General features: G+C 38.4%; 1 protein-coding gene across 1 annotated transcript in view; it reads right to left on the bottom strand.

Moving 5' to 3' along the window:
* Nucleotides 1–24710, bottom strand: part of obscnb (obscurin, cytoskeletal calmodulin and titin-interacting RhoGEF b) — a 533110-nt gene that overhangs the window by 377937 nt on the left and 130463 nt on the right. The window contains 4 exon segments of the mRNA XM_059971780.1: nt 13837–14103; nt 15663–15929; nt 17201–17470; nt 23823–24089. Coding sequence (XP_059827763.1) covers nt 13837–14103; nt 15663–15929; nt 17201–17470; nt 23823–24089 — 1071 coding nt within the window.

Here is a 24710-nt window from a genome sequence, read left to right as displayed (position 1 = left end):
CACTTGAAGGAGAGGTACACTGAAGGCAGAAAAAAGGTCTATTGAGTTGATTTTTAAATTACCAGATAGAGCTCTGGAAGTCACAATGGAGAAAGGTGATGAGGAAGATATATCCAACAGATGTGAAAAATTTGTCTTGACAAAGTTCCAGGACAGAATGGGCAAAGATGAATATATAGCAAATAGTTGAAACTTAAACCCTAGTTCAGTGAACAGAGCAAAATAAAAAGAAATTGATAGTGTGAACCAGCTGCTTACAAGAAGACTTGCATATATTGCCATTGTTAGTACTACCTTACAACATTTTACCTTAAAGTAATCAATGATCTCAAATTCCATATTTTGGTTTCATTTCATTCAATCAATTCAATACTGATTATCCTTCCTCCTGTTGTCACTTTCAAGTATTAACACCATCATTTTGTTTAAAATTCTCTTTCAATGCTTTGCCATAATAGTTGAGAAACTATTCTAGGTTTAGCCATGGATAATTCTTCACAATAATTCTTCAGTCATGATGGAAAATGCAGCGCACAATTCTTGGGAGTGGGATCCTCAGAATATTATTTCTAGCTTATTTCAATAAATAGAAAAATCTGCAGGAGAACTGCTGTTACAAAGAGGTAACAAGGATACAGTATAGTTGACCCCTACCATTTCTCATATTGAGGGTTCAATTGTTTATGTTGCAGCATGGACCTTAACTGACAACTTCCTTTCCGACATAACATCAGCAAAGATTTGTTACTGCCTCCAAATACTATTTATTTCGCAATTTGAAGGACTACTAAAATGTGCATGCATAATCCAAATGGAGTTGGTATTCACATCTTTTTACTGCTGCCACAAAACTGGAACAAATTTCATATCATGTAAGATAATGATAATAAACTTGATTTTAATTCTAAAATAGGTCCTTGCACTTCAGGTAATCTTAGAAATTTACTGCAAATGAAAGACAACATTTGACCCATCAAGTTTATACCAGGCAAAAAACAGAATTACTTAAATTACTCCTACTTCAAAATTCTGAATCCATAGCCTTCAAGTTTTTTCTCACCAAATAACATTTTTAATATCCTGAAATCTTTCACCTTCAACAGCCTTCAAGTCCACTACCCCCGTCTACGAAAACAAAACTACCAATTAATTTGAAAGTCAATTCCATGGTTATCAATAGTGCTGCTAATGGAAATGTCCAACTATTTAAGAAATATTACTCTACGGTTTACTCACTGGGCCAATCTTAAACCCAATTTGCCAATTTTCCAACAGCTACAGTATTTCACTTTTCATAATTTTTTGAAAATTTTCTGAACTAAGTGACAGGGGTACAAAAAGCTTGGATTCTGTGCAATTAAGATTCAATAATTTATCTAGCATATGGTGACAGCAGTGTAATTTATTTTACAGCAGCATCCTGGTAGACTTGGTGCCTCAAAGCTATAGCAATCCATGTTTAATCATGATATCCAATGCTGAATCAAGAAGCACAAAATGCTGAAGGAAGTCAGCAAGTCAGGCAGAACCTATGTAAGAAAATGAACATTCCAGGTGTCCTGGTTTCCACTTAGGAGGGTTATGGCCTGAGTGCAGGTTGGTGGGACTAGGTGAGAGTAAGCGTTCGGCACGGACTAGAAGGGCCGAGATGGCCTGTTTCCGTGCTGTAATTGTTATATAGTTATATGGTTATACCAAAGATGCGCTGGTAGGTGGGCTAATTGTCTACAGTAAACTGTCCCTATTGTGTGTTGGGGATGAGTTGTCAATATGTGAGGAGAAAAAAGTTCAAAGGAGAATGAAATAGGATTACTGTAGGATTACAGTAAATAAGTGTTAGAAGGTTTGGATCAATAGGCTAGCTTCCTAGTTGTATGATTCTATGACATGAGCACTATATTCCTCTCTGGAAAAGTAGCAACTGCACAAAGTTTCTTAACTCCTCATTAGATAATTATTGCAACAAGAACACTAAGTGTCTGCTAATTTTGGGCCATGTTATCCCTCAAAAATGCTCAAACTAGACTTGCCTCAGAAAATCACCTGTCACATAATCTCTTTAACCAAATCAAAAATCACACCTCCCTATTTGGCATCACATGAAGATCTTTAAATTCCTCTAAACAAGCTATCTGGACTAACATCATCTGCTGCAACAAAAGAATTTCCTATATTTGCAGCACTCTACTTCAATCTCAAATAGAAAGAATACTCTGCCTTTAACAGAAAAAAGACATGATCAGAGAAGATGATGCTAGCTTATCAAGAGCATGGCTAAATGAAACCATTGGTACAAAATCCAACATGCAGAACAAAGTTTGTACTGTTGCTCTATCCACTTAAACAAATAATATTTGAAATTCAATCAATAACCCCTAATATATTAACATAGCATAATAACTTAAAAATCATTATATAACCATAGATGATCATACTCTCAAGATGTAACAAGAAAAAGACTAACCTGTTCAGAAAGTTCATTTGAATTTATCATATGCTTCAATAGCAATTTCTCATCCCACATCTGAGCACCTCCCACACCAACATGTTTTAACACCTTTTCCTCAAATTAACAGTACAGCATGGCAGTCTCAGACCCTTCAGCTTAAACCTGTAAATGATTCAAATTTTTATACAGTATCCTATATATTCATGTCTATATAACAAACAGCTTCTTAAACACCACAATTATATCTACTTCCACTGCTCCCATCAAACAAGTTTTAAGCACATCAGCAACAACCTCTAGTTACAAATCAGTTCTCTGTGTATATATATACAGACACAGAGTAATACAGTACTACGCAAATCATGGGCGTGTGTGTGTGTGTATGTGTCTAATACACTTGCACAGTACTGTAGTAATTTTAAGCATTGCACTGTACTACTGCTGCTGCAAAAAAAATCCTAACATAAGTGAGTGATGATAAACCTGACTCTGATATGGGTCTCTATTGGGGATTAAGAGTGGGAAGATGGGAAGGAGAATGGAATCATGGTTGGAGAAAGAGAAAGGGAAAAGGCAGGGAGCAGGAAGCACCAGAAAGAGATTATGTAATGATCAATAAACCAATTGCTTGGAATCAAGTTACTTTGCCTGGTGTCTCAGGGCTGGGTGTGTCTGCACCCATGCCAACCCTGCCCAACACTCCTTTGCCACCTGTCCCATAGCTCTCCTGCTGCTCTCCACCCCTCACCATTCCCAACTTCCTTTGCCAGATGTACAAACTCTCCCTCTGCTCCACGTTGTCAAATACAGTACAGAGCTGTCGGGGAGGGTTTAAATTAATTTGGCAAGGGGGTGGGAACTGGAGCAAAGGGACTCAGGACAGGATGGATGGTAAAAAAGGATAGCATGCAGTCAGAATTTTAGGAAGTTTCACACTGCAGATGGGATAAAATTGCAGCCAGCAGAGTATCAGTGCATTAGGGATGCAAAATCAAAAAGGGTAGTAAATACAGTATTCAAAAGGTTATATCACAATGCAGAGTATGAAAAATAAGGTGGATGATCTTGTTGCTCCATTGCAGATTGTCATGTATGATGTTGTGGCCATAACTCATAGCTGAAGGATGACTGTAGTTGGGAGCTGAATTTCCAAGGTTACACGTTATATTGGAGGGATAGGAAGGTAGGCAGAGGGGGTGGCATGGCTCTGCTAATGAAGAATGGCATCAAATCAGTAGAAAGATATGATATAGGATTGGAAGATGTTGAATCCTTGTGGGTTGAATTAAGAAACTGCAAGAATAAAAAGACCCTGATGGCAGTTACATATAGGCCTCCCAACAACAGCTGGGATGTGGACCACAGACTATAACAGGAAATAGAAAAGGTGAGTTAAAAGGGCAATGTTATGATAGTCATAGGAGATTTCAACATGCTTGGGAATGGATCTGAACGGAGTGAGTTTGTTGAATGCCTACAAGATGGTTCTTTTTTAGAGCAGCTTGTCATTGAGCCTCTTGGTGATCAGCTATACTGGATTGGGTGTTATGTAATGAACGAGCAGATTAGGGAGATTAAAGTAAAATAACTCTTAGGAGGCAGTGATCACAATATGAATTTCAACTTGAAATCTGATAGGGAGAAAGTAAAGTCTAACATAGCAGTAATCAGAGGAGTAAAGGAAATTAAGGAGTAAAGGAAAGTGGTATGAGAGAGGAGTTGGCCAAAGTAAATTGGAAGGAGATGCAGCCAAGGATGACATCAGAGCAGCAATGGCTTGAGTTTCTGGAAAAAAAAATGAGGAAGGTGCAGGATAGATGCATTTCAAAAACAAAGCAATACTCAAATGGTAAAATGGGAAGACAAAGGATTGGGAAGCTTTTAAAACCCTACAGAGAGCAACTGAAAGATGAAATATAAAAGCAAGCTAGTAAACAATATCAAAGTGGATAGTAAAAGCATTTTCAAATATGTAAAAAACAAGAGATGAGAATGGATATAAGAGTTTCAGAAAATAAGGCCAAGGAGAAGCCAGTTGAACTAAATGAGTATTTTGCATCAGTCTTCACTGTGGAAGACACTAGTAGTGTGCCAGACGTTGAAAGATGTGAGGGAAGAGGAGTGAATGTAGTTACAAGGGAGAAGATGCTCAAAAAAACTGGAAGACCGAAGGGTCCATACGTCACCTGGACCAGATGAACTGCACCATAGAGTCCTGAAAGAGGTAGCAGTAGAGATTGTGGAGGCATTAGTAATGATCTTTCGAAAAATCATTAGACTCTAGCATGGTGCCAGAGGACTGGAAAATTGCAATTTCTAGGAAAGAAGGAATGCAGCAGAAAGGAATTTACAGACCAATTAGCCTGACCTCAGTGGCTGGGAAGATGTTGGAGCCCATTGTTAAGGATAAAGTTATGGCGTACTTGGTGACACAGGACAAGATAAGACAAAGTCAGGGTGATTTCCTTAAGGAAATATCTTCCCTAACAAAACTGTTGAAATTCTTTGAGGAGATTACATGTGGGATAGATAAACAGGATACAGTGAATGTTGTAAATTTGGACTTTCAGAAGGCCTTTAGCAAAGTGCCACACATGAGGCTGCTTATCAAGTTCATGAGTGCAGGATATTACAGTGAAGTTATTGGCATGGTTAGAGCTCTGGCTGATTGGTAGGAGGCAGCGAGTGGGAATAAAAGGAATTTTTCTGGTTGACTGCCAGTGACTAGTGGTGGTCCACAGGGGTTGGTGTTGGGACCACTTCTTTTTATGCGGTATATCACTGATTTAGATGATGGAATAGTTAGCTTTGTTGCCAAGTTTGCAGATGATACGAAGATTGGTGAAGGACAGGTAGTGTTGAGGAAACATGAAGGCTGCAGAAATACTTAAGACAAATTAGGAGAATGGGCAATAAAGCAGCAAATGAAATACAATGTTGGAAAATGCATGGTCATGCACTTTGGCAATAGAAATCATTATGCAGACTATTTTCTAAACAGAGAAAATTCAAAAATCTGAAATGCAAAGGGACTTGGGAGTTCTTGTGCAGAACACCCTAAAGGTTAACTTGCAGGTAGAATTAATGGTGAGGAAGGCAAATGCAATGTTGGCATTCATTTTAAGAGGTCTAGAATACAAGAGCAGGGGTGTAATGCTGAGGATTTATAAGGCACCGATGAGGTCTCACCTTGATTACTGTATTGTGAATAGTTTTGAGTTCCTAATCTAAGAAAAGATGTGCTGGCATTGGAGAGGGTTTAGAGGAGATTCACAAGGATGATTCAAGGAATGAAAGGGTTATCATATGAGGAACATTTGATATCTCTGGATCTGTACTCACTGGAATTCAGAAGAATGGGGGTGGAGGAGGGATCTCATTGATACCTTTCAAATGTTGAAAGGCCTAGACAGAGTGGATGAAAGGATGTTTCCCATGATGGAGGAGTTTAGGACAAGAGGGCACAGCCTCAGGATAGAAGAGCATCCATTTAAAATAGATGCGGAGAAATTTCTTTCTCCGAACGGTGGTGAATTTGTGGAATTTATTACCACAGGTAGTTGCGGAGGCCAGGTCATTGGATGTATTTAAGGCAGAGCATGTTAGGTTCTTGATTGGACACGGCATCAAAGGTTACAGGGAGAAAGCCAGGGAGTGGGGCTGAGGAGAAGGAAAAAGGATCAGCCATGATCGAATGGCAGAGCAGACTCGATGAGCCAAATGCCGAAGCTCGCCTCTTATAGGTGTCTACAACTTTTGCACAGTTTTTACCCTTTTATATTTTGAAAACTGTACCTGAAAGGTTGACTCCCAGTGGGTATGGTTTAGGATTTGCATCAGATGTGATACAAGACTTGTATGACTCAGAGGTTTTCAGTACTTTTCTGTTAGATAGCTCAGGGAGTGGAAAATGAAGAAATAAGGAATGCTAGTACAGTACAGGATTGTGGAAAGTTTTAATCAATTGAAATAATTAACTCATCCCTGGAATTTCTGACTGCAGGTTATTATTCTTCTGTTCTTTCCTTTAATTCATCAGATAACTTGGGGAGTTCCTCCTGCTGCTTCTCTTCAATATTCTACATGAAGAATATGATGCCAGATGAAACCCTCAGACCTGTATTGTCCCCAAAATGTTGCTTCCAACATCCAAGTCTTGTATGACACCTGCTGTAACTCCTAAATTCTAGCGCATCAGAAATATGCAAGAAAATGTTGTCATTTTCCACCAAAAGGATACTTGTGCTCCTTAGTTGGTGGAATTGTAGAGAGATGACAGTGCTGGATGAAGAATGTATGGCAATCATAACTAATCACCAATAGAATTGATGGAATGAATTTCCATCCTGTAATGGATGTGCTTGGCTTATTTTGTTGTGTTTTCATGGTTACATGTATGCAGCTTATACCCATTACAAGCAGTAAAACTCAGCTACTAATAACAGATCACAATCGGATTGCTGGTGTAAGACCATACGAGGAGCAGAAGCAGGCCATTCGGCCTATTGAGTCTGCTGAGTCATGGGCTGATCCAATTCTTCCAGTCATCCGCACTCCCCGGCCTTCTCCCCATACCCTCTAAAGCCCTGACTAATCAAGAACCAATCTATCTCTGCCTTAAATGCACTCACTGACTTGGCTTTCACAGCCACTCATGGCAACAAATTCCACAGATTTACCACACTCTGATTTAAGTAATTTCTCCACATCACAGTTCTAAATGGACGTCCTTCAATCCTGAAGTCGTATGCTCTTGTCCTAGACTCCCCTACCATGGGAAATAACTTTGCCATATTTAATCCGTTCAGGCCTTTTAACATTCGGAATGTTTCAATGAGATTACCCCTCAGTCTCCTGAATTCCAGGGAATACAGCCCAAGAGCGGCCAGATGTTCCTCATTTGGTAACCCATTCATTCCTGGAATAATTCTCGTGAATCTTCTCTGAATCTTCTCCAATGTCAGTATATTGTTTCTGAAATAAGGAACCCAAAGGTGAGGGAAGAGATTGCTGAGCCTCTGGCTAGGATCTTTATGTCCTCATTGTCCACGGGAATGGTACCGGAGGATTGGAGGGAGGCGAATGTTGTCCTCTTGTTCAAAAAAGGTAGTAGGGATAGTCCAGGTAATTATAGACCAGTGAGCCTTATGTCTGTGGTGGGAAAGCTGTTGGAAAGGATTCTTAGAGATAGGATTTATGGGCATTTAGAGAATCATGGTCTGATCAGGGACCGTCAGCATGGCTTTGTGAATGGCAGATCGTGTCTAACAAGCCTGATAGAGTTCTTTGAGGAGGTGACCAGGCATATAGATGAGGGTAGTGCAGTGATGTGATCTACATGGATTTTAGTAAGGCATTTGACAAGGTTCCACATGGAAGCTTATTCAGAAAGTCAGAAGGAATGGGATCCAGGGAAGTTTGGCCAGGTGGATTCAGAATTGGCTTGCCTGCAGAAAGCAGAGGGTCGTGGTGGAGGGAGTTCATTCAAATTGGAGGGTTATGACCAGTGGTGTCCCACAAGGATCTGTTCTGGGACCTCTACTTTTTTTGATTTTTATTAACGACCTGGATGTGGGGGTAGAAGGGTGGGTTGGCAAGTTTGCAGATGACACAAAGGTTGGTGGTGTTGTAGATAGTGTAGAGGATTGTCAAAGATTGCAGAGAGACATTGATAGGATGCAGAAGTAGGCTGAGAAGTGGCAGATGGAGTTCAACCCGGAGAAGTGTGAGGTGGCACACTTTGGAAGGACAAACTCCAAGGCAGAGTACAAAGTAAATGGCAGGATACTTGGTAGTGTGGAGGAGCAGAGGGATCTGGGGGTACATGTCCACAGATCCCTTAAAGTTGCCTCACAGGTAGATAGGGCAGTTAAGAAAGCTTATGGGGTGTTAGCTTTCATAAGTCGAGGGATAGAGTTTAAGAGACGTGATGTAATGATGCAGCTCTATAAAACTCTCGTTAGGCCACACTTGGAGTAGTGCGTCCAGTTCTGGTTGCCTCACTATAGGAAGGATGTAGAAGCATTGGAAAGGGTACAGAGGAGATTTACCAGGATGCTGCCTGGTTTAGAGAGTATGAATTATGATCAGAGATTAAGGGAACTAAGGCTTTACTCTTTGGAGAGAAGAAGGATGAGAGGAGACATGATAGAGGTGTACAAGATATTAAGAAGAATAGACAGAGTGGACAGCCAGCACCTCTTCCCCAGGGCATCACTGCTCGGTACAAGAGGACATGGCTTTAAGGTAAGGGGAGGGAAGTTCAAGGGGGATATTAAAGGAAGGTTTTTCACTCAGAGAGTGGTTAGTGCGTGGAATGCACTGCCTGAGTCAGTGGTGAAGGCAGATACACTAATGAAGTTTAAGAGACTACTAGACAGGTATATGGAGGAATTTAAGGTGGGGGGGTTATATGGGAGGCAGGGTTTGAGGGTCAGCACAATATTGTGGGCTGAAGAACCTGTAATATGCTGTACTATTCTATGTTCTATGTTAAAACTGCACACAATACTCCAAGTGCGGTCTCACAAGTGCCTTATAGAGCCTCAACTTCACATCCCTGCTCTTATATTCTATACCTCTAGAAATGAATACAAACATTGCATTTGCATTCTTCACTACTGACTCAACCTGGAGGTTAACCTTTAGGGTATCCTGCACAAGGACTCCCAAGTCCCTTTGCATCTCAGCATCTTGAGTACTCTGAATAGTCTGCCCCTTTATTTCTTCAACCGAAGTGCATGACCATACACTTTCCAATATTGTGTTTTATTTGCCACTTCTTTGCCCATTCCCCTAAACTATCTAAGTTGCTCTGCAGGCTCTCTGTTTCCTCAACACTACTCGCTCCTCCATCTATCTTTGTAACATCAGCAAATTTAGCCATAAATCCATTAAACCCAAAGTCCAAATCATTTACATTATAAAAAGCAGCAGTCCCAACATCCACCCCTGTGGAACTCCACTGGTAACCATTAGCCAACCAGAATAGGATCCCTTTATTCCCAATCTCTGTCTTCTGTTGATCAGCCAATGCTCCATCCATGCTACTAACTCCTATGTAATTCCATGGGCTCTTACCTTGTTAAGCAGCCTCTGTGCAGCACCTTGTCAAAAGCCTTCTGAAAATCGAAGTATACCATATCTACTGCATCTCCTTTGTCTACCGCTTGTCACTTCCTCAAAAAATTTGGCATAGGTTAGTCAGACAGGTCTTTCCTTTCAAAAAACCATGCTGGCTTTGGCCTATCTTGTCATGTGCCTCCAGGTATTCTGTAATCTCATTTCTAATGATCGATTCCAACAACTTCCCAACCACTGATGTCAGGCTAACAGGTCTACAGTTTCCTTTCTGCTACCTCCTACCCTTCTTAATAGTGGAGTAACATTTACAGTTTTCCAGTCATCCGGTACAATGTCAGAACCTATCGATTCTTGTAAGATCATTGTTAATGCTTCACAATCTCTCCAGCTACTTCCATCAGAACCGTACAGTATAAGTTTGTAACTTTTGTTCCAGATGAAATTAACATGGCTCTTGCATAAAGCAGGCATGAATAACTAAATTAGAGATCCTGTAAATATTCCTGGTACCTTGAAACCACAAGGCAAATAAGTTGTGAGCTGTTATGATTTTCAGAGACAAAGTGAACCAGATCAGTAGATCTTGTCACGGGCAACACCCTAGATGTAATGCATTCTAGGATTTGCAACTACAGGCCAGAAAAGACCACATTCAAGCAGTCCCCTTCTTCTCATCTGTTGACAATAAAGCAATGGTGCAGAAAAAGCACATTTCAAAGGGAAAACACCTGTGGTAATGTAAACAATACAATAGCAACCAGATACCCATGATCTTGCTGTTGATACTTCATCCTCTATGCTTTGGCAAAAAAATTTCAAAATCTGATGTTATAATCATATCCATAAGCTGCTATCACACAGGTCCCTAATCTGCATGCAACATTAAGGTTGTACAGTCTTTTAGCAACAGTCTGTATGTGTGAAAACATGGCCAAGTAAACAAACAACTAGCAGAATGGGAAAGAACTGGAGAGCGATAGTGATAGGATATTCATTGGTTAGGAGAACAAACACAGGATTCTGTGGTTGAGAATATGACTCCTGGATGGTCTGTTACCTCCCAGGTGTCAGGGTCAGAGACATGTCAGATCGATTCCATGGCATTTCTGGAGAAAGATGAACAGCTGGAGGTCATGGTACACATTGGTAAAAGGGGAAATGGATGTGGTTCTGAAGAGTGAATATAGGGAGCTAGGAATGAAGCTTAAAAGCAGCACCTCAAGGGTAGTAACCTCTGGATGGCTGCCTGTGCCATGCACCTGTGAGGGAAAGAATAGAAATGCTGAACAGTCTGTGCAGGGTGTAGGGTTTCAGATTTATGTATCATCGGGATGTCTTCCAGCAAAGATATGACTTATACAAAAAGTGAAGAGTTACACCTGATCTCTTGAGGAAACAATGCCCCCGTGGGCAGATTTGCTGGAATCACTGAGGAAGGTTTAAACGAAGTTGGCAGAGGGATGGGAACTAGAGAATTAGGTGAGACAATTGAGCAGTTGGTATAAAGGTAGATGCAATATGTAGATTTGAGAGTGAGGAAGGATAGGCAGAGGATACAACATAAATACAGTGAGTTAGAAATGTGTTTACTTTAATACAAGAAGTATTAAGGATAGAGGGGTGAGCTTAGAGCATGGATACATGCATGGAATACAATGTTGCGGCCATTAGAGTATATGGCTATAGCAGGAACAGGATTGGCTGCTTGATATTACAGGTTGAGGTTTTCCAAAAGGGATAAGGAGGGCAGTAAAGGGTCAGGGTGGGAGAGGGAGTTGAGTGGCATTGCTAATCATGGACAGTATAACATCACAGCTGTAGAAAGGGAGGAAATGAGTGGAATTCAGAAGTCAAAAACAGGAAAGAAGCTATCACTCAAATGGGAGTACTCCCAAAAGAGTGATCGCTCCCTTTTAGCTTTTGATTCTCCAGTGGCCACCAGGGCATTGATCTGCAGATCCGAAGACAAATGTTAGAAAACTGCAAAAATAAGAGGGTGACTTCAACTTCCCTAATATAGATTGGCATCTCCTTATTACAAAAGGTTTGGGTGGTGCAGAGTATGTTAGAGGGTCCAGAAAGGATTTTTAACACAGTATGTAGACTGACCATCTAGAGGAAAAACCATACTGGATCTAATATCAGATGATAAGAGCTCCATAGGGTTATATTTTGAAGATAGTCACAACTCCCTGACTTTTAGCATAGCCATGGATAAGGACAGAGGCCAAAGATATGAGGAAGCATTTACATGGGAAAGACTAATTACGATGGTATTATACGAGAACCTGGAAGCATAAATTTGGAACAGATGTTTTCAGAGAAATGTACAGCAACATTTTGGGGGCTATTTAAGGAGCCTTTGCACTGGGATCCGGATGGGGTTGACAAAGGGAAAGGATGGTAGGGTAAAGAAACTGTGGTTGACAAAGGAGACAGAATGTTTAGTCATGAGAAATAAGGAAACATAACTAAGGTTTAGGAAGCAAAAAAAATCAGGCAAAGTGCAAGGTTAATATGCATCAGGTAGTAAGTATCCCAAAATTATTTTGTTTTCCAAATTCACTCTTTTTAGACCAATATGACTGAGAAATAAAGTCAACCCTTTTTCGCTTCTCAGTATTACGCAGAAGAACATTCAATTAAAGACGTATCAAGCAACAGGAATTCTGAACAAGACATAAATATTTTAGATGGCTGCATAGGATATACGTGTCAGTGCTCAGATGCATCAAGGAGGTCAAAAAAATTTCATCATTTGTCTCTTGAAATGCCCAAGTATCCTTTAAACATTGCAAACGTATTTGACTCCACCACCTGACAGTGAATTGCAGTTATCAACCACTCTACGTAAAAATAATTTATCCACAAACCCCCTTTAAAATACCTTCCTCTCACCTTTTTTTCCTGAAATCCCTACCACAGGAAATAGATTTATCAACCTATGTGACTTTTCATTTAGTAAAAAAGTACATTTATAACCTAATGAAAAACATTGACTATTTTACCCCATATTAGATGGTTCAAATTCCTCATTTGTAGACTTTTCTCTTCTCTGCATACAAGTCATAAGACCATAAGAGATAGGAGCAGAGTAAGGCTATTGAGCACATCGAGTCTCCTCTGCCATATCCCTCATAATCCCATTCTCTTGCCATCTCCACATAACCTTTGACATCGTGAATAATCAAGAAACTTTGCTTTCAATATACTGAATGACTTGGCATCCACAGCCATGTGTGGCAATGAATTTCACAGATTCATTACCCTCTTGCTGAAGTAATTCCTCGATATTTCTGTTCGAAGTGGTCTCTATTCTGAAGTGGTCCTAGGTTTCCCCACTGTAGGAAACATCCTCTCCATATCCACTCTATCTATGCCTTTCAATATTCAATAGGTTTCAATGAGATCCCCCTTCATTCTTCTAAGCTCCAGCAAATGCAGGCCCAGAACCATCAAATGCTACTTAGATATTAACCTTTTCGTTCTCAGAATAATTCTCGTGGATCTCTTTTGGACCCTCTCCAATGTCTCAGCACATTTTCTCACAATACTACAAGTGCAGTCTGACCAATGCCTTATAAAGCCTCAGCATTACATCCTTGCTCTTATTTTATTTTATTCTCGTCATATTGAATGAACATGGTTATTTACTTAAGACAATGGCAAATACAAGTTCCTTGTCATATGAATGAATCAGTTCATGGAAGATTTTTTTTTAATTTTAAAGTTATTTAAAATAAAACTTCTTATCACTGAAATTGCTCAATTATTCTCAGAATTCATCAAGTCTGATACTATGTTCCAGTAAATATTTCAAAAAAAGATTTCCTTCTGTTCAAAACATTCAATGCAATGACCTAATCTACACTATTATGATCTAAACAAGATCTAAACAATTACAATCTTATTGCAAAAAAATTGTTTTTCTAAAATCAGCTATTTTGAATTTGATCCTGGAAATACAGTGAATTAAACGCACAACTGGTTCCCCATAATAAAATTAATCTAGGTCACAGATATACCATTCATATATACGGATTAAAAGGAAATATCAGTTAATAACCATTGGTAAACATGGAATGATCAATCCATTCCTTTAAATATTAATATTTTATCACATCAAAAGGATGATCTTGTGGTAGAGATTATTTTATAAAGATTTAAGCTAATCTACTCATTATGTGAAATGATTAATGGATCATGAATAATGGGTGTTAGTCCATGAAACCAAAAATTAAAGTTTATATCCATTAGTGATGTACATACAATAAAACAATTGATGGGATACAAATGACTCAGACCTGCAACCGACAGCAGAGCTCTTGACTGTGCATTACCAATGTCACACGTGTAGTGGTCACTATCAATTTTCTCTAGCTGATTAATTTTAAGGCTTAGTAAACTGCCCTCCTGTTTCATCTCATACTTCTTGCTTGACTTTATTTCTGCCATCCCTTTTCTCCAGACAGCCCTGCCTGCTGGCTGTTCAGTTTCACACTCAAAAATTACAAATCCTTTCTCTTCAGTTTTAATGTCATGTAATTCCTTGACAAATCGATTTACAACTTCTGGAAAAGATGTAAAAGTACAAATATATTCACAAATAAGATTAGTGAATATAACATACACGGATAACTACAAGTTAAATACTGAATTGATACAGAGTAATTCAGCAATTTTTAGCATAGAATCATTATGTCATATAGCATGAAAACAGGCCTATCAGCCCAATTGGTCCATGCCCATCAAATGCTCCATCCAAGCTAGTGCTATTTACTAGTATTTGGCCCATAACTTTCTAAACCTTTCTAATCCATGAATCTGTCCAAAATGACTTTCAAAAGTTGTTATTGTACCTTCCTTGAACAATTCTTCTGGCAGATTATACACACAGATACCTCTATATTTGTAAAAATTAAGTTGCCTCTTGTTTCTCTTAAATCTTTCCCTTCTCACGTTAAACCCACACCATAGTTCTTCTAATCCCCATTGAATACTATAATGCAATCCCAACAATGTAGTCATCCCTTTCATATTTCTCAGATCTACCCACAAAGTCTCACTGATGATCCTTCAGAAATGTCATCTGCTGTGATATTCCCCTTAATCAAAAATGCAACACATCCCTCCTCTTCTTCCCCCACTTCTATCCTGCCCAAAGCACCAGTGCCCCTGAACATTAAGCTGCCAAAATCATCCCTTCTTCAGCATGTTTCTGTAACATCTATAATATCACAGTCCTACATATATACCAAGCCCCAAGTTGTCAAACCTCTTGTATTGAAATAGATGCGATTCGATCCAACAGGCTTTCCTCACTCCTGGCCATTCTCCTGCCTGTCATGTTTATTCAATTTGCTATCACAACTTTCAAATCACTTTCCAACCTCTTCTTTGCCTCCCTGAAGCTTGGGATCCCACTTGCCTGACAACCTAGTTTAAACTCACTCTAATAGTAGGGAGTTAGGATGATATGGAGCGCACTTCCGAAAAATGTGAAAGCTTAGTCTATGATTAAAAAGACAGGCACATTTCCCATTTTAATAGAGGATTTTAAAAATTCACATTTACACCACAGCTTTCTCAATTCAATAATGTATGTATTATCCAAGACCTTTTCTGAAGTTCTCCATGAATCAGCGGGCAGATTACCCCCAACTTTCTACCCATATAGATGTATAATCACTTGGGCAAAAGAAAGGGCAAAACAGGAACCCAAAGCAAAACCTTATTTCCAGTTTCCCCTCCAAGATTATAGGGAAATATGTATCACTTTAAACCTTGTTTTAATGTACCATTCAAATCGCACAATATTTAAATATTCGAATGCAAAATTACCATCTAGTCCAGGTGTTATATCACTATATGGCATGGAAATTAAAAGTGCAGTCATAACATTCAGCAACACAAACATTTCATTTCAATTAATAATTTGTTGTTTTTCTTGTAAATTAATTACTGCTCAGCTACTTAACTCTAGACTTAAATACAGCCTATAAATCAATAGTGAATGGTGATTCTTGACTGAATAAATATCTGCAATATCCTAGTACACTCACACACTATAGTTAAATTAACAAAGAATAAAGATGCCAGAAGTTGAAAATATAATTAATTTTTTATTTACCTTTTACAGTGACGGTGGCTTTAGATTTAGAAACCTCTGCTCTGCATTCATACTCTCCAGCATCTTTTGTAGTAGTTTGATGGATTATCAATTGGCTTACAGTTCCATGATGAGATACTTCATACTTAGTGCTCTTTCTAATTATCTTGCCATCCTTAAACCACTTCATTGAAGAATCAGGCTTAGAGGTTTCGCAGCACAGCACAATATCTTCACCTGCTATTGTCACCTTGTCCTCAAGGTGCTTTATGATTTCAGTTGGTTTTTCTGAAACATAAAAAAATCAATATTCACACATTTTCTAATTTTACATAGGTCTTTTAAAGTGTTGTACTTAATTTGCAAACTACTCCATGAAATTCACTTATTCTTTTGTAAAGGTACGACAGAGAAATGGATATCAAATGCAAAGTTTTAAATATCTTTAACAGGCTCTCCCCTTAATAAGCGAGACAAGTCACTCATGCAAAAGTCACCCAACCCCTCTGTAGGCTGATCTTGGAAAGTCAAGGGAAACTAGAAACCAAGAGTGTACTAATTTGAGCAATATAGTGGTCAGAAATATAGTGTATAGTATAATATTGTTCCTTGCTTCTGAATGAGGTAATGAACTTTCACGACAAGGGGTACATTTTCTTCCTCATATGAACAGTATGAATGGGACTTGCTTGCTTAGTTAACTCTAAAAATCAATTATTCATTCCTACCTCTCAATAATTTTACTAAATCATGTCTATTCTCAGTTAATACTGAATGACCAGCTATGAAAACAGTTAATCTCATATAGAAGAAAACAAAGAAACATAGAAAACCTACAGCACAATACAGGCCCTTCAGCCCACAAAGCTGTGCTGAACATGTCTTTACTACAGAAATTACCTAGGGTTACCCATAGCCCTCTATTTACCTAAGCTCCATGTACCTATCCAGGAGTCTTTTAAAGTACCCTATCATATCTGCCTCCACCATCGTTGCCGGCAGCCCATACTACGCACTCTTCACTCATGCGTAAAAAACTTACCCCTGACATCTCCTCTGTACCTACTTCCAAGAACCTTAAAACTGTGCCCTCATGTTAGCCATTTCAGCCGTGGAGAAAAAAAGCCTCTGACTATTCAGATGATCAATGCCTCTCATCATCTTATACAGCTCATATGCAATATCTCTTCTGCTATCCAAATCTACATTACATTAGTTCCGTGCTACTGTTCTTTGATCAGTAATGTTCTTGGATAAATACACAAGATATTTGCATATGTTTTTACAACAATATGTTTATTCAGAGAAGTTACTGCAACCCAGAAAAATAGCACTGGTTCTACACCAGTTCCAAGAAGGGCACTCCCCTTGTCCAGTTCCTTATCCACTCCTATAGCCCAATGATTTATTCTTAAGATCAAGATTAATATCACTGACATGTGTTGTGAAATTTGTTGCTTTGTGGCAGCATACAGTGCAATACATGCACAAACTATGCTGCCTACTTAGACAGTGGGTAGAATGCTAACAACATGAACAGTGATGTTTTCAGATCATACCTTTTACCATCAAGGAAGCCTTAGATTTGAGATTCCGCACATTGAAAACAACTTCACCTGCATCTGAAAGAGCCGCTTCCTTAATGCTGAGTATATACTTTCGACCAATATTAAATGCTTCAAACCGTTCATTGCCTTTCACTAATTGCCCATTAACAGTCCAGTAATATTCATCAATGCTTTCATGAGAAAGTACACATTCAAAAGATCCACTTTCTCCCTCTTTAACCTCTGTGCTCTTCAGCCGCTTTGTGATTCCAATGTTTAGATCTGCAATAAACAAAAGTATTTAAAATGAAAATCAGACATATTTTTATTGAATGGTTGAATGGACAAATGAAATCAATAATATTTGTTAAAGGAGACCGAGTAAAATCCTATTGATCAATTCTGTGAAATATTATAGCATTAACACTTTGGAATACTATGTACTTGGCTTGCTTTTGTTTGTGATCTCACCCACTCTTTCTTGTTGCAGATTTGCGGGCTGGGGGTTTGGGTGAATTGTCAGTTTTTGTGCAAGGGAGGGGTTGGCAGTGTTTGGATTTGAGAGTTTTGTTTCTTTTTCTTTTGGTGTGCAGAGGTTTGATGTCTTTCTTTCAAATATTTATGTCTTTCCAGTATTCTATGGTTACCTGGAGAAGACAAGTTTCAGAGCTGTATTCTGCAAATATACTTTGATAATAAAATGAATCTTTGTTAAGAGTATTCCCAATAAACAAGTATATATGGGCAATATTCTTTAACAGGCCAAGTACATTGCAAATAGATGTAACACGCTGTAATCGCTTCTCTGTAATGTTTCACTGCTAAGGCTATTGAAATGGCCTCTCTGTAATGTTCACTGCTGAGGTAACAGTTTCTCTGTAGCAGTAATGTTTGGGTTATGGCTGGAGATAACAGGACTTTGGTATACATGTTAGCCAATAAGGATTTTGTTGCTCTGTCTTGTGAATCTGGTAGGAGATCTTTTGTGGGCTTTTGCCAGCGAATGGAGAGATTTGATAGACTGCTGGGCGGGGTGGACTCGGAGCGAGGGTCCAAAGGGCAGTGACGATCGGAGGAGGTCAATGGTGAATGATCGACTTATCTGAGCTCCAACTTTGCGCAACAGACTATTTAATAAGATTGGGACTTCTTATCTTTTTTTTCTCATTTCTTTACTAACCATATAGTCAAAGTAAGAATTATAAAGTTTAATCGTATATTGTGTACTATTTGCTATTTCGGGGTACTGATTTGTAACAGGGGACACATCATGCAGCATCCGCCCAAACGAGATTTCTTAAGTTTGGCCGGGCCGGGGGCTATCACCCCCTATATTAAGCCACTAGCGGAAGTGAAAGTTACAGAGAAATGTAATGGTTGTAGGTTTGTAAAGACATAGGGACATAATAGAGCCAGAGAAATACAGCACAGAAACAGGCCCTTCAGCTCATCTAGTCCATGCCAAAACTATTTAAACTCCCTACTCCCAATAACCTTAACATCGTTTGAAAACCAAGGTTCCCGACACTTGTTGGCTTTATCTTTTATTCTGACAAGCACATATAAGCTTGGTACTCTCAAAATTTAATTTTTAAGGCCTCCCTCTTTCCAAGTACACCTTTGCCAGAAAATAGGTTGTCCCAATCCACACTTGCCAGCCACTTTCTGAAACCATCAAAATTGGCCATTCTCCAATTTAGAATTTTAACCCACAGAACAGATCTATGTTTTTGCATGTTTATTTTGAAACTGATACTATTGTGGTCACTGGATGAAAATTTCTGTCACCCGCCTAGTCTCATTCCCTAATAGCAGATTCAGTATCACTGCTCTCTTGTTGGGACTTCTATATACTGATGAAGGAAACTTTACTGAACACATTTGACAAACTCTATCCCAGCTAGTCCTTTTGCAGTATGGGAGTTCCATTCAATCTGTAGAAAGTTAATATCACCTACAATATCTACCGTATGCTTCTTGCAACAGTCTCTTTACAAATTTGTTCTTCTAAATCTCTTGGACTGTAGGGTGGTCTTTAATATAGCCCCATTAATGTGTTCATACTTTTCTTCTCTCTCAGTTCCACACATAACACCTCACTAGTGGAGTCTGTCCTGCTGGAGCACTGCTGTGACATTTTCCCTAACTAGTAACACCACCCCTCGTGCTTTGTCACATCTAAAACAATGGAACTGCAGAATTTTGAGCAGTCAGTCCTGCTTCCCTGTAACCAAGTCTCACTAATGGCTACAACATCATAATTCCAGGTGTGGATCCATGCCCTGAGCTCATCTGCCTTTCCTACCATACTTCTTGCATTGAAGCATTCACAGCTCAGGACACGAGTTGCACCACACTCAACCTTTTGATTCCTGAATTTGTCTGAGTTCTTATCAACATCGACCTCCACAACCTCTCCACTAATTCTTCTGGCACTGTGGTTCCCATCCTCTTGCAACTCTAGTTTAAACCCCAGTGTGCAGCATTAACAAACCTTCACACTAGGATATTAATGCCTCTCCAGTTCAGGTGCAAACCATTCCTTCCACCTTCCCTAGAAGAGAGCCCAGTGATCCAAAAATCTTATGCCTTCTCTCCAACACCAGCTCCTTAGCCACGTGTTAAACTATAAAGCCTTCCTAGTTCTGGCCTCACGAGCACGAGACAGGTAGCAATCCTGAGATCACAACCCTGGGATTCCTGCCCTTTAACTTAGCACCTAACTCCCTGAACTCACTATGCAGAACCTCTTCACTTGTCCTACCCAGATCATTGGCATCTACATGACCTCTGGCTGTTCACTCTCACATATAAGAAGCCAGTCTGAGATGGCCTGGACCCTGGCACCTGGGAGGCCACATACGATTCAGGAATTTTGTTCTCGCCCACAAAACCTGCTGTCCATTCCCATAACTAACAAATCCACTATCATTGCAGTGTGCCTCTCTTTCCCCTTCTGAGTCTCAGCGGCAGACTCTGAGCCAGAGACCCAACCACTGTAACTTTTCTCTGTTAGGTCAACCCCCGCAACAGTATATAAAGTGATCAACCTGTTGTTAAGGGGAATGGCCACAGAGGTATTCTGCACTGGTTCCTTAACCCCTTCCCCCTTCCTGACTGTCACCTAGTTTCTTCTGTCCTTCACCCTTGGTGTAACTACCTCTCTGTATGTTCTATCAATCACCCCTTCAGCTTCCTGAATAATCTGGAGTTCATCTAGTTCCAGCTCCAGCTCCTTAACGCGAGTTATTAGAAGCTGTAGCTGGATGCACTTCTTGCAGTCATAGTCGTCAGGGACACTGGAAAACTCCTTGCCTTCCCACATCCCATAAGAGGAGCATTCAGCTATCCTACCTAGAGCCTCTATGGTTCTAACTGAGCAGATATAAAGAAGGGAAGGAAAAGAAAACTTAACCTAGAGCTTTTCTTTTCTTTGATTTCTCTGACTGAAAGCTCAAAGAGCTAAGGCCTCAAGATCACTACTCTGATTCTGTCCACTCAGACGATGGCCGTTTCAATGATGTTAGTAGACATTACATTTCTTAATATAATCTGACAGCTAGGTTTCCACAAGCTTATTTAGTGGAATATAAAAATACAAAATTACCAAAATTTAGTTCCCTCAGATAGCTTATTTGCATAAAATAGTATGAAAAGATATTATGAATTTTGTAATAGAAAAAAGGAGGGGAAAAAAAAGCAGTGAACAAAACCAATCAAAAGGAACTTTAGTTGGCTCCTGTCCCAACAAGGAATCTGATGTCAGAGGACAGTGAATCATGGGAAAAGGGAAGGAACAGAGGACAAAAACACAAGAAAATCTACATATACTGGAAATCCAAGCAACGCACACGAAATGCTAGAGGACTTCAGCAGGCCTGGTAGCATCTATTGAAGGGAATAAAGAGTTAACATTTTGGACCGACACCCTTCATCAGATCCTGATGAAGGGTCTCAGCCCAAAAAGTCAACTCTTTACTCTTTTCCATAGATGCTACCAAGCCTGCTGAGTTCCTCCAGCATTTTTGTGTTCACCCACAATTCCAGAATGTGTTATTTCACTAGATGCTGAAAAAGCCTTTGATAGAGTTGAATGGGTATACTTATTTAACACTTTGAGATATTTTAATCTTAGTCCTAATTTTATATCATGGATTAAACTAATATAACATAAACCTGTTGCTTCTGTTCTTACAAATAATTACAGATCTTCCTTTTTTCAATTATCTCGTGGTACGAGACAAGGTTGTCCCTTAAGTCCTTTATTGTTTAATATTGCATTAGAACCTTTAGCCATTGCTATTCGTGAATCTCCTAATATTTTTGGTATCACCCGTAATGAGAAATTATACAAGTTATCACTCTATGCTGATGACTTGTTGTTATATATTTCTGATCTTGACAGGTCTATTCCCGCTATTTTATCCTTGTTGGCTCAATTTGGTAGTTTTTCTGGTTACAAACTAAACTTGGATAAGAGTGATTTATTCCCTTTAAACGCGCAAACTTTATTGAATGAAAGGACACCATTTAAAGTTGTTGATGATAACTTTATCTATTTAGGTATAAAAATTACTAAGAAATATAAAGATTTATTTACATTGAATTTTCTACCTATGCTTTATCAAATTCAACAACTTACTACAAGATGGTCTCCCTTATCCTTATCATTAGTTGGTCAGATTAATGCTATTAAAATGATGATTCTATCAAAATTTTTATATTTATTTCAAGCTTTACCAATTTTTATTCCTAAATCTTTTTTTGATAACATTGATTCAAAAATTTCTTCATTTGTGTGGCAAAATAAAAATCCTAGGTTAAGTAAAAGGCAATCACAAAAATCTAAAAAAAATGGTGGTTTAGCTCTACCTAACTTTAGATTTTACTATTGGGCGAATAATATTCGTAACTTAATTTATTGGAAATCAGATTTGGATTCACCATTGTGCCCACAGTGGGTAAATTTAGAATGCAATGAGGCACAGGGATATTCTCTATTCTCCGTTCTGGGTTCTTCTCTTTCTGCCGATTTAGTTAAATTCAATAAACAGATATCCAACCCTGTTGTCAAACATACATTACGAATTTGGTTTCAATTTCGTAAATTTTTTACTCTGAAAAACTTTGTTCTTGATAGCCCTATTTTACTTAATTTTTTTTTCAAACCTTCTTTGACAGATCAAGCCTTTAGCATATGGAAAAGTAAAGGTATAAAATGTTTTCGTGATCTTTTCTTTGAAGGTAGTTTGATGTCTTTCGACCAACTTTCCAACAAATTTGAGTTACCTAAATCTAACTTATTTAAATATTTACAAATTAGAAATTTTTTACATAAAATTCTACCATCCTTCCCCAATTCAACTTCAATGGACTTTTTAGGTATGATTTTTACCTTAAATCCCTAAAAGAAGGGATTAGTGGCTTTTATTTATAATATGATTATGAAGATACAACCAGAAATATCAGGTAGAATTAAACAAGAATGGGAAAAAGAACTTCAATATAGTATATCAATAGAAAAATGGGAAAAAATTTTACAAGTGGTTAATTCTTCTTCTATATGTGCTAAGCATGCTTTAATACAATTTAAAATTGTACATAGAGCTCATATGTCTAAAGATAAGCTTGCTCGATTCTATTCTCATATTAACCCTCAATGTGACAGATGTCATTCAGATGTGGCTTCATTGACCCACATGTTTTGGTCATGTCCCGCTTTACATAACTATTGGAAGGACATATTTGCTACCATTTCCTCAGTTTGGAATATCGATTTACAACCTCATTTTATTACTGCAATTTTTGGTATACCAAATGAGAATGATAATCAGTTTTTCCCTTCAATTAGATGAATGATTGCTTTTGTAACATTAATGGCCAGAAGGTCTATATTACAAAATTGGAAAGAAGTAAATCCTCCTACCACGTTTCAGTGGTTCTCTCAAACTATTTCTTTTCTGAGCTTGGAAAAAATTAGAAGCACTATTTTTGACTCATCAATTAAATTTGAAGAAACTTGGGGACCGTTCATTTGACATTTTCATATGAATTAATTTGGCCTCTTCCAGACCTTCTCTTTACTTATTCTTGTTCGGGTATGGAGTTCCAGAGTTTTTGGCACTATCATATACAAATAAACTGTTATTATTGCCCATGTTAGTTTAGTTTAGTTTTTTTAAAATATTTTTTGCCTGTATTTTTATATTTTTTTCTTTTTCTTTTGATGATTATTTTTATTTTTTTCATATAATTATTATAGACTTGATTGATAATGTACTATGTTTCTATGTTGATATTTTAATAGGATATTGTTATACTACTATTAATTCAATTTCAAGTCTTATGCATTTATAACCTATTTATTATTATATTATGTTTCTTTTATATATGAAATTCAATAAAAAGATTGAAAAAGAAAGAAAGCATTTTTGTGTGTGTACATTGGAAGGAGGAGGGGCACCAGAGGGATGTGATGGGCACATAAGGAAAAGAGAAGGAGAAAGGGGGGAAATTATCGAGGTTAGAGAAATCAATATTCATTCCATAAGGCTGGAGGCTGCACAGAAATTTCTTCCTCTTGTTTTAAAAATTAGTTACCAATCTAAACTTGACATCTAATGGTAATACCTACCTTGTATAGTGACCTTTGCATTTGCTTTATCACTGCCTATGTCACAAGTATACACTCCTGCATCACCTTTATTCAGGTCATGTACCATAAGACAAAGTGTTTTTCCAGCCTGCAGTATTTCATATTTGTCACTTGAACCAAGAACCACATCATCTTTTTTCCAGACGGGTTTGACCTTGGGTTTAGATACTTCACACTCCAGTGAAATCATTCCTCTTTCCTCCCCAACAACGTCATCCAAAGATTTCATGAAAACCACAGGCTTTTCTGCAATGAGACAGAAAAAAAAAACTTAATTTTCAAAATCCCCTTGTATAACTGACATTTGTATTGGCATTCAGAAGCCTAGAAATCAGACTGTATAATGCCTGCTTTTTAGACACAACATGATCCAATTGTGACTTCATGCAGAATAAATAAACTCAGATTATTTCTAGCTGAAATTACACCAAATACAAAATTAAACCAGGCATTTGATAGGATATTACTGCTATTCTGCCTGATATTTTCTTGGCATGAGGCATGAACCTATTGAGCCCATTCTTTTTTAATGCATAAGCAGAAAACTCTGGATTATTGTTGGAATCATGGAATCATGAAAGGGGAAGAATTACAGCTATCCAGTAAACCTTGGCTTTTGTGTTGTTTGAGGTCTTGATCTTCAAATACTCTTTATCTCATTTGGCCAAATGGTGTCTGTAGTCCTGGAGATGATCGTGAATATTATCAATCGTGTCTGCTTCCACTGAAAGGTGTCTCTCAAATATGGAAGTGACACAAGCATTACAGGATCTTAGCATCAATTTTTATTATCAGAAAGCTCTCTGGTATAGCCTTGGTAAGTTGGTAAAGAACCTCTCCTTTGACACTGATGAGAAACAACCTTTG

The sequence above is a fragment of the Hypanus sabinus genome, chromosome 6, assembly GCF_030144855.1.
Source record: "Hypanus sabinus isolate sHypSab1 chromosome 6, sHypSab1.hap1, whole genome shotgun sequence".
Classification (NCBI taxonomy): domain Eukaryota; kingdom Metazoa; phylum Chordata; class Chondrichthyes; order Myliobatiformes; family Dasyatidae; genus Hypanus; species Hypanus sabinus.
Note: the sequence above shows the minus strand (reverse complement) of the source record. Positions and strands in the feature narration are given on the sequence as shown.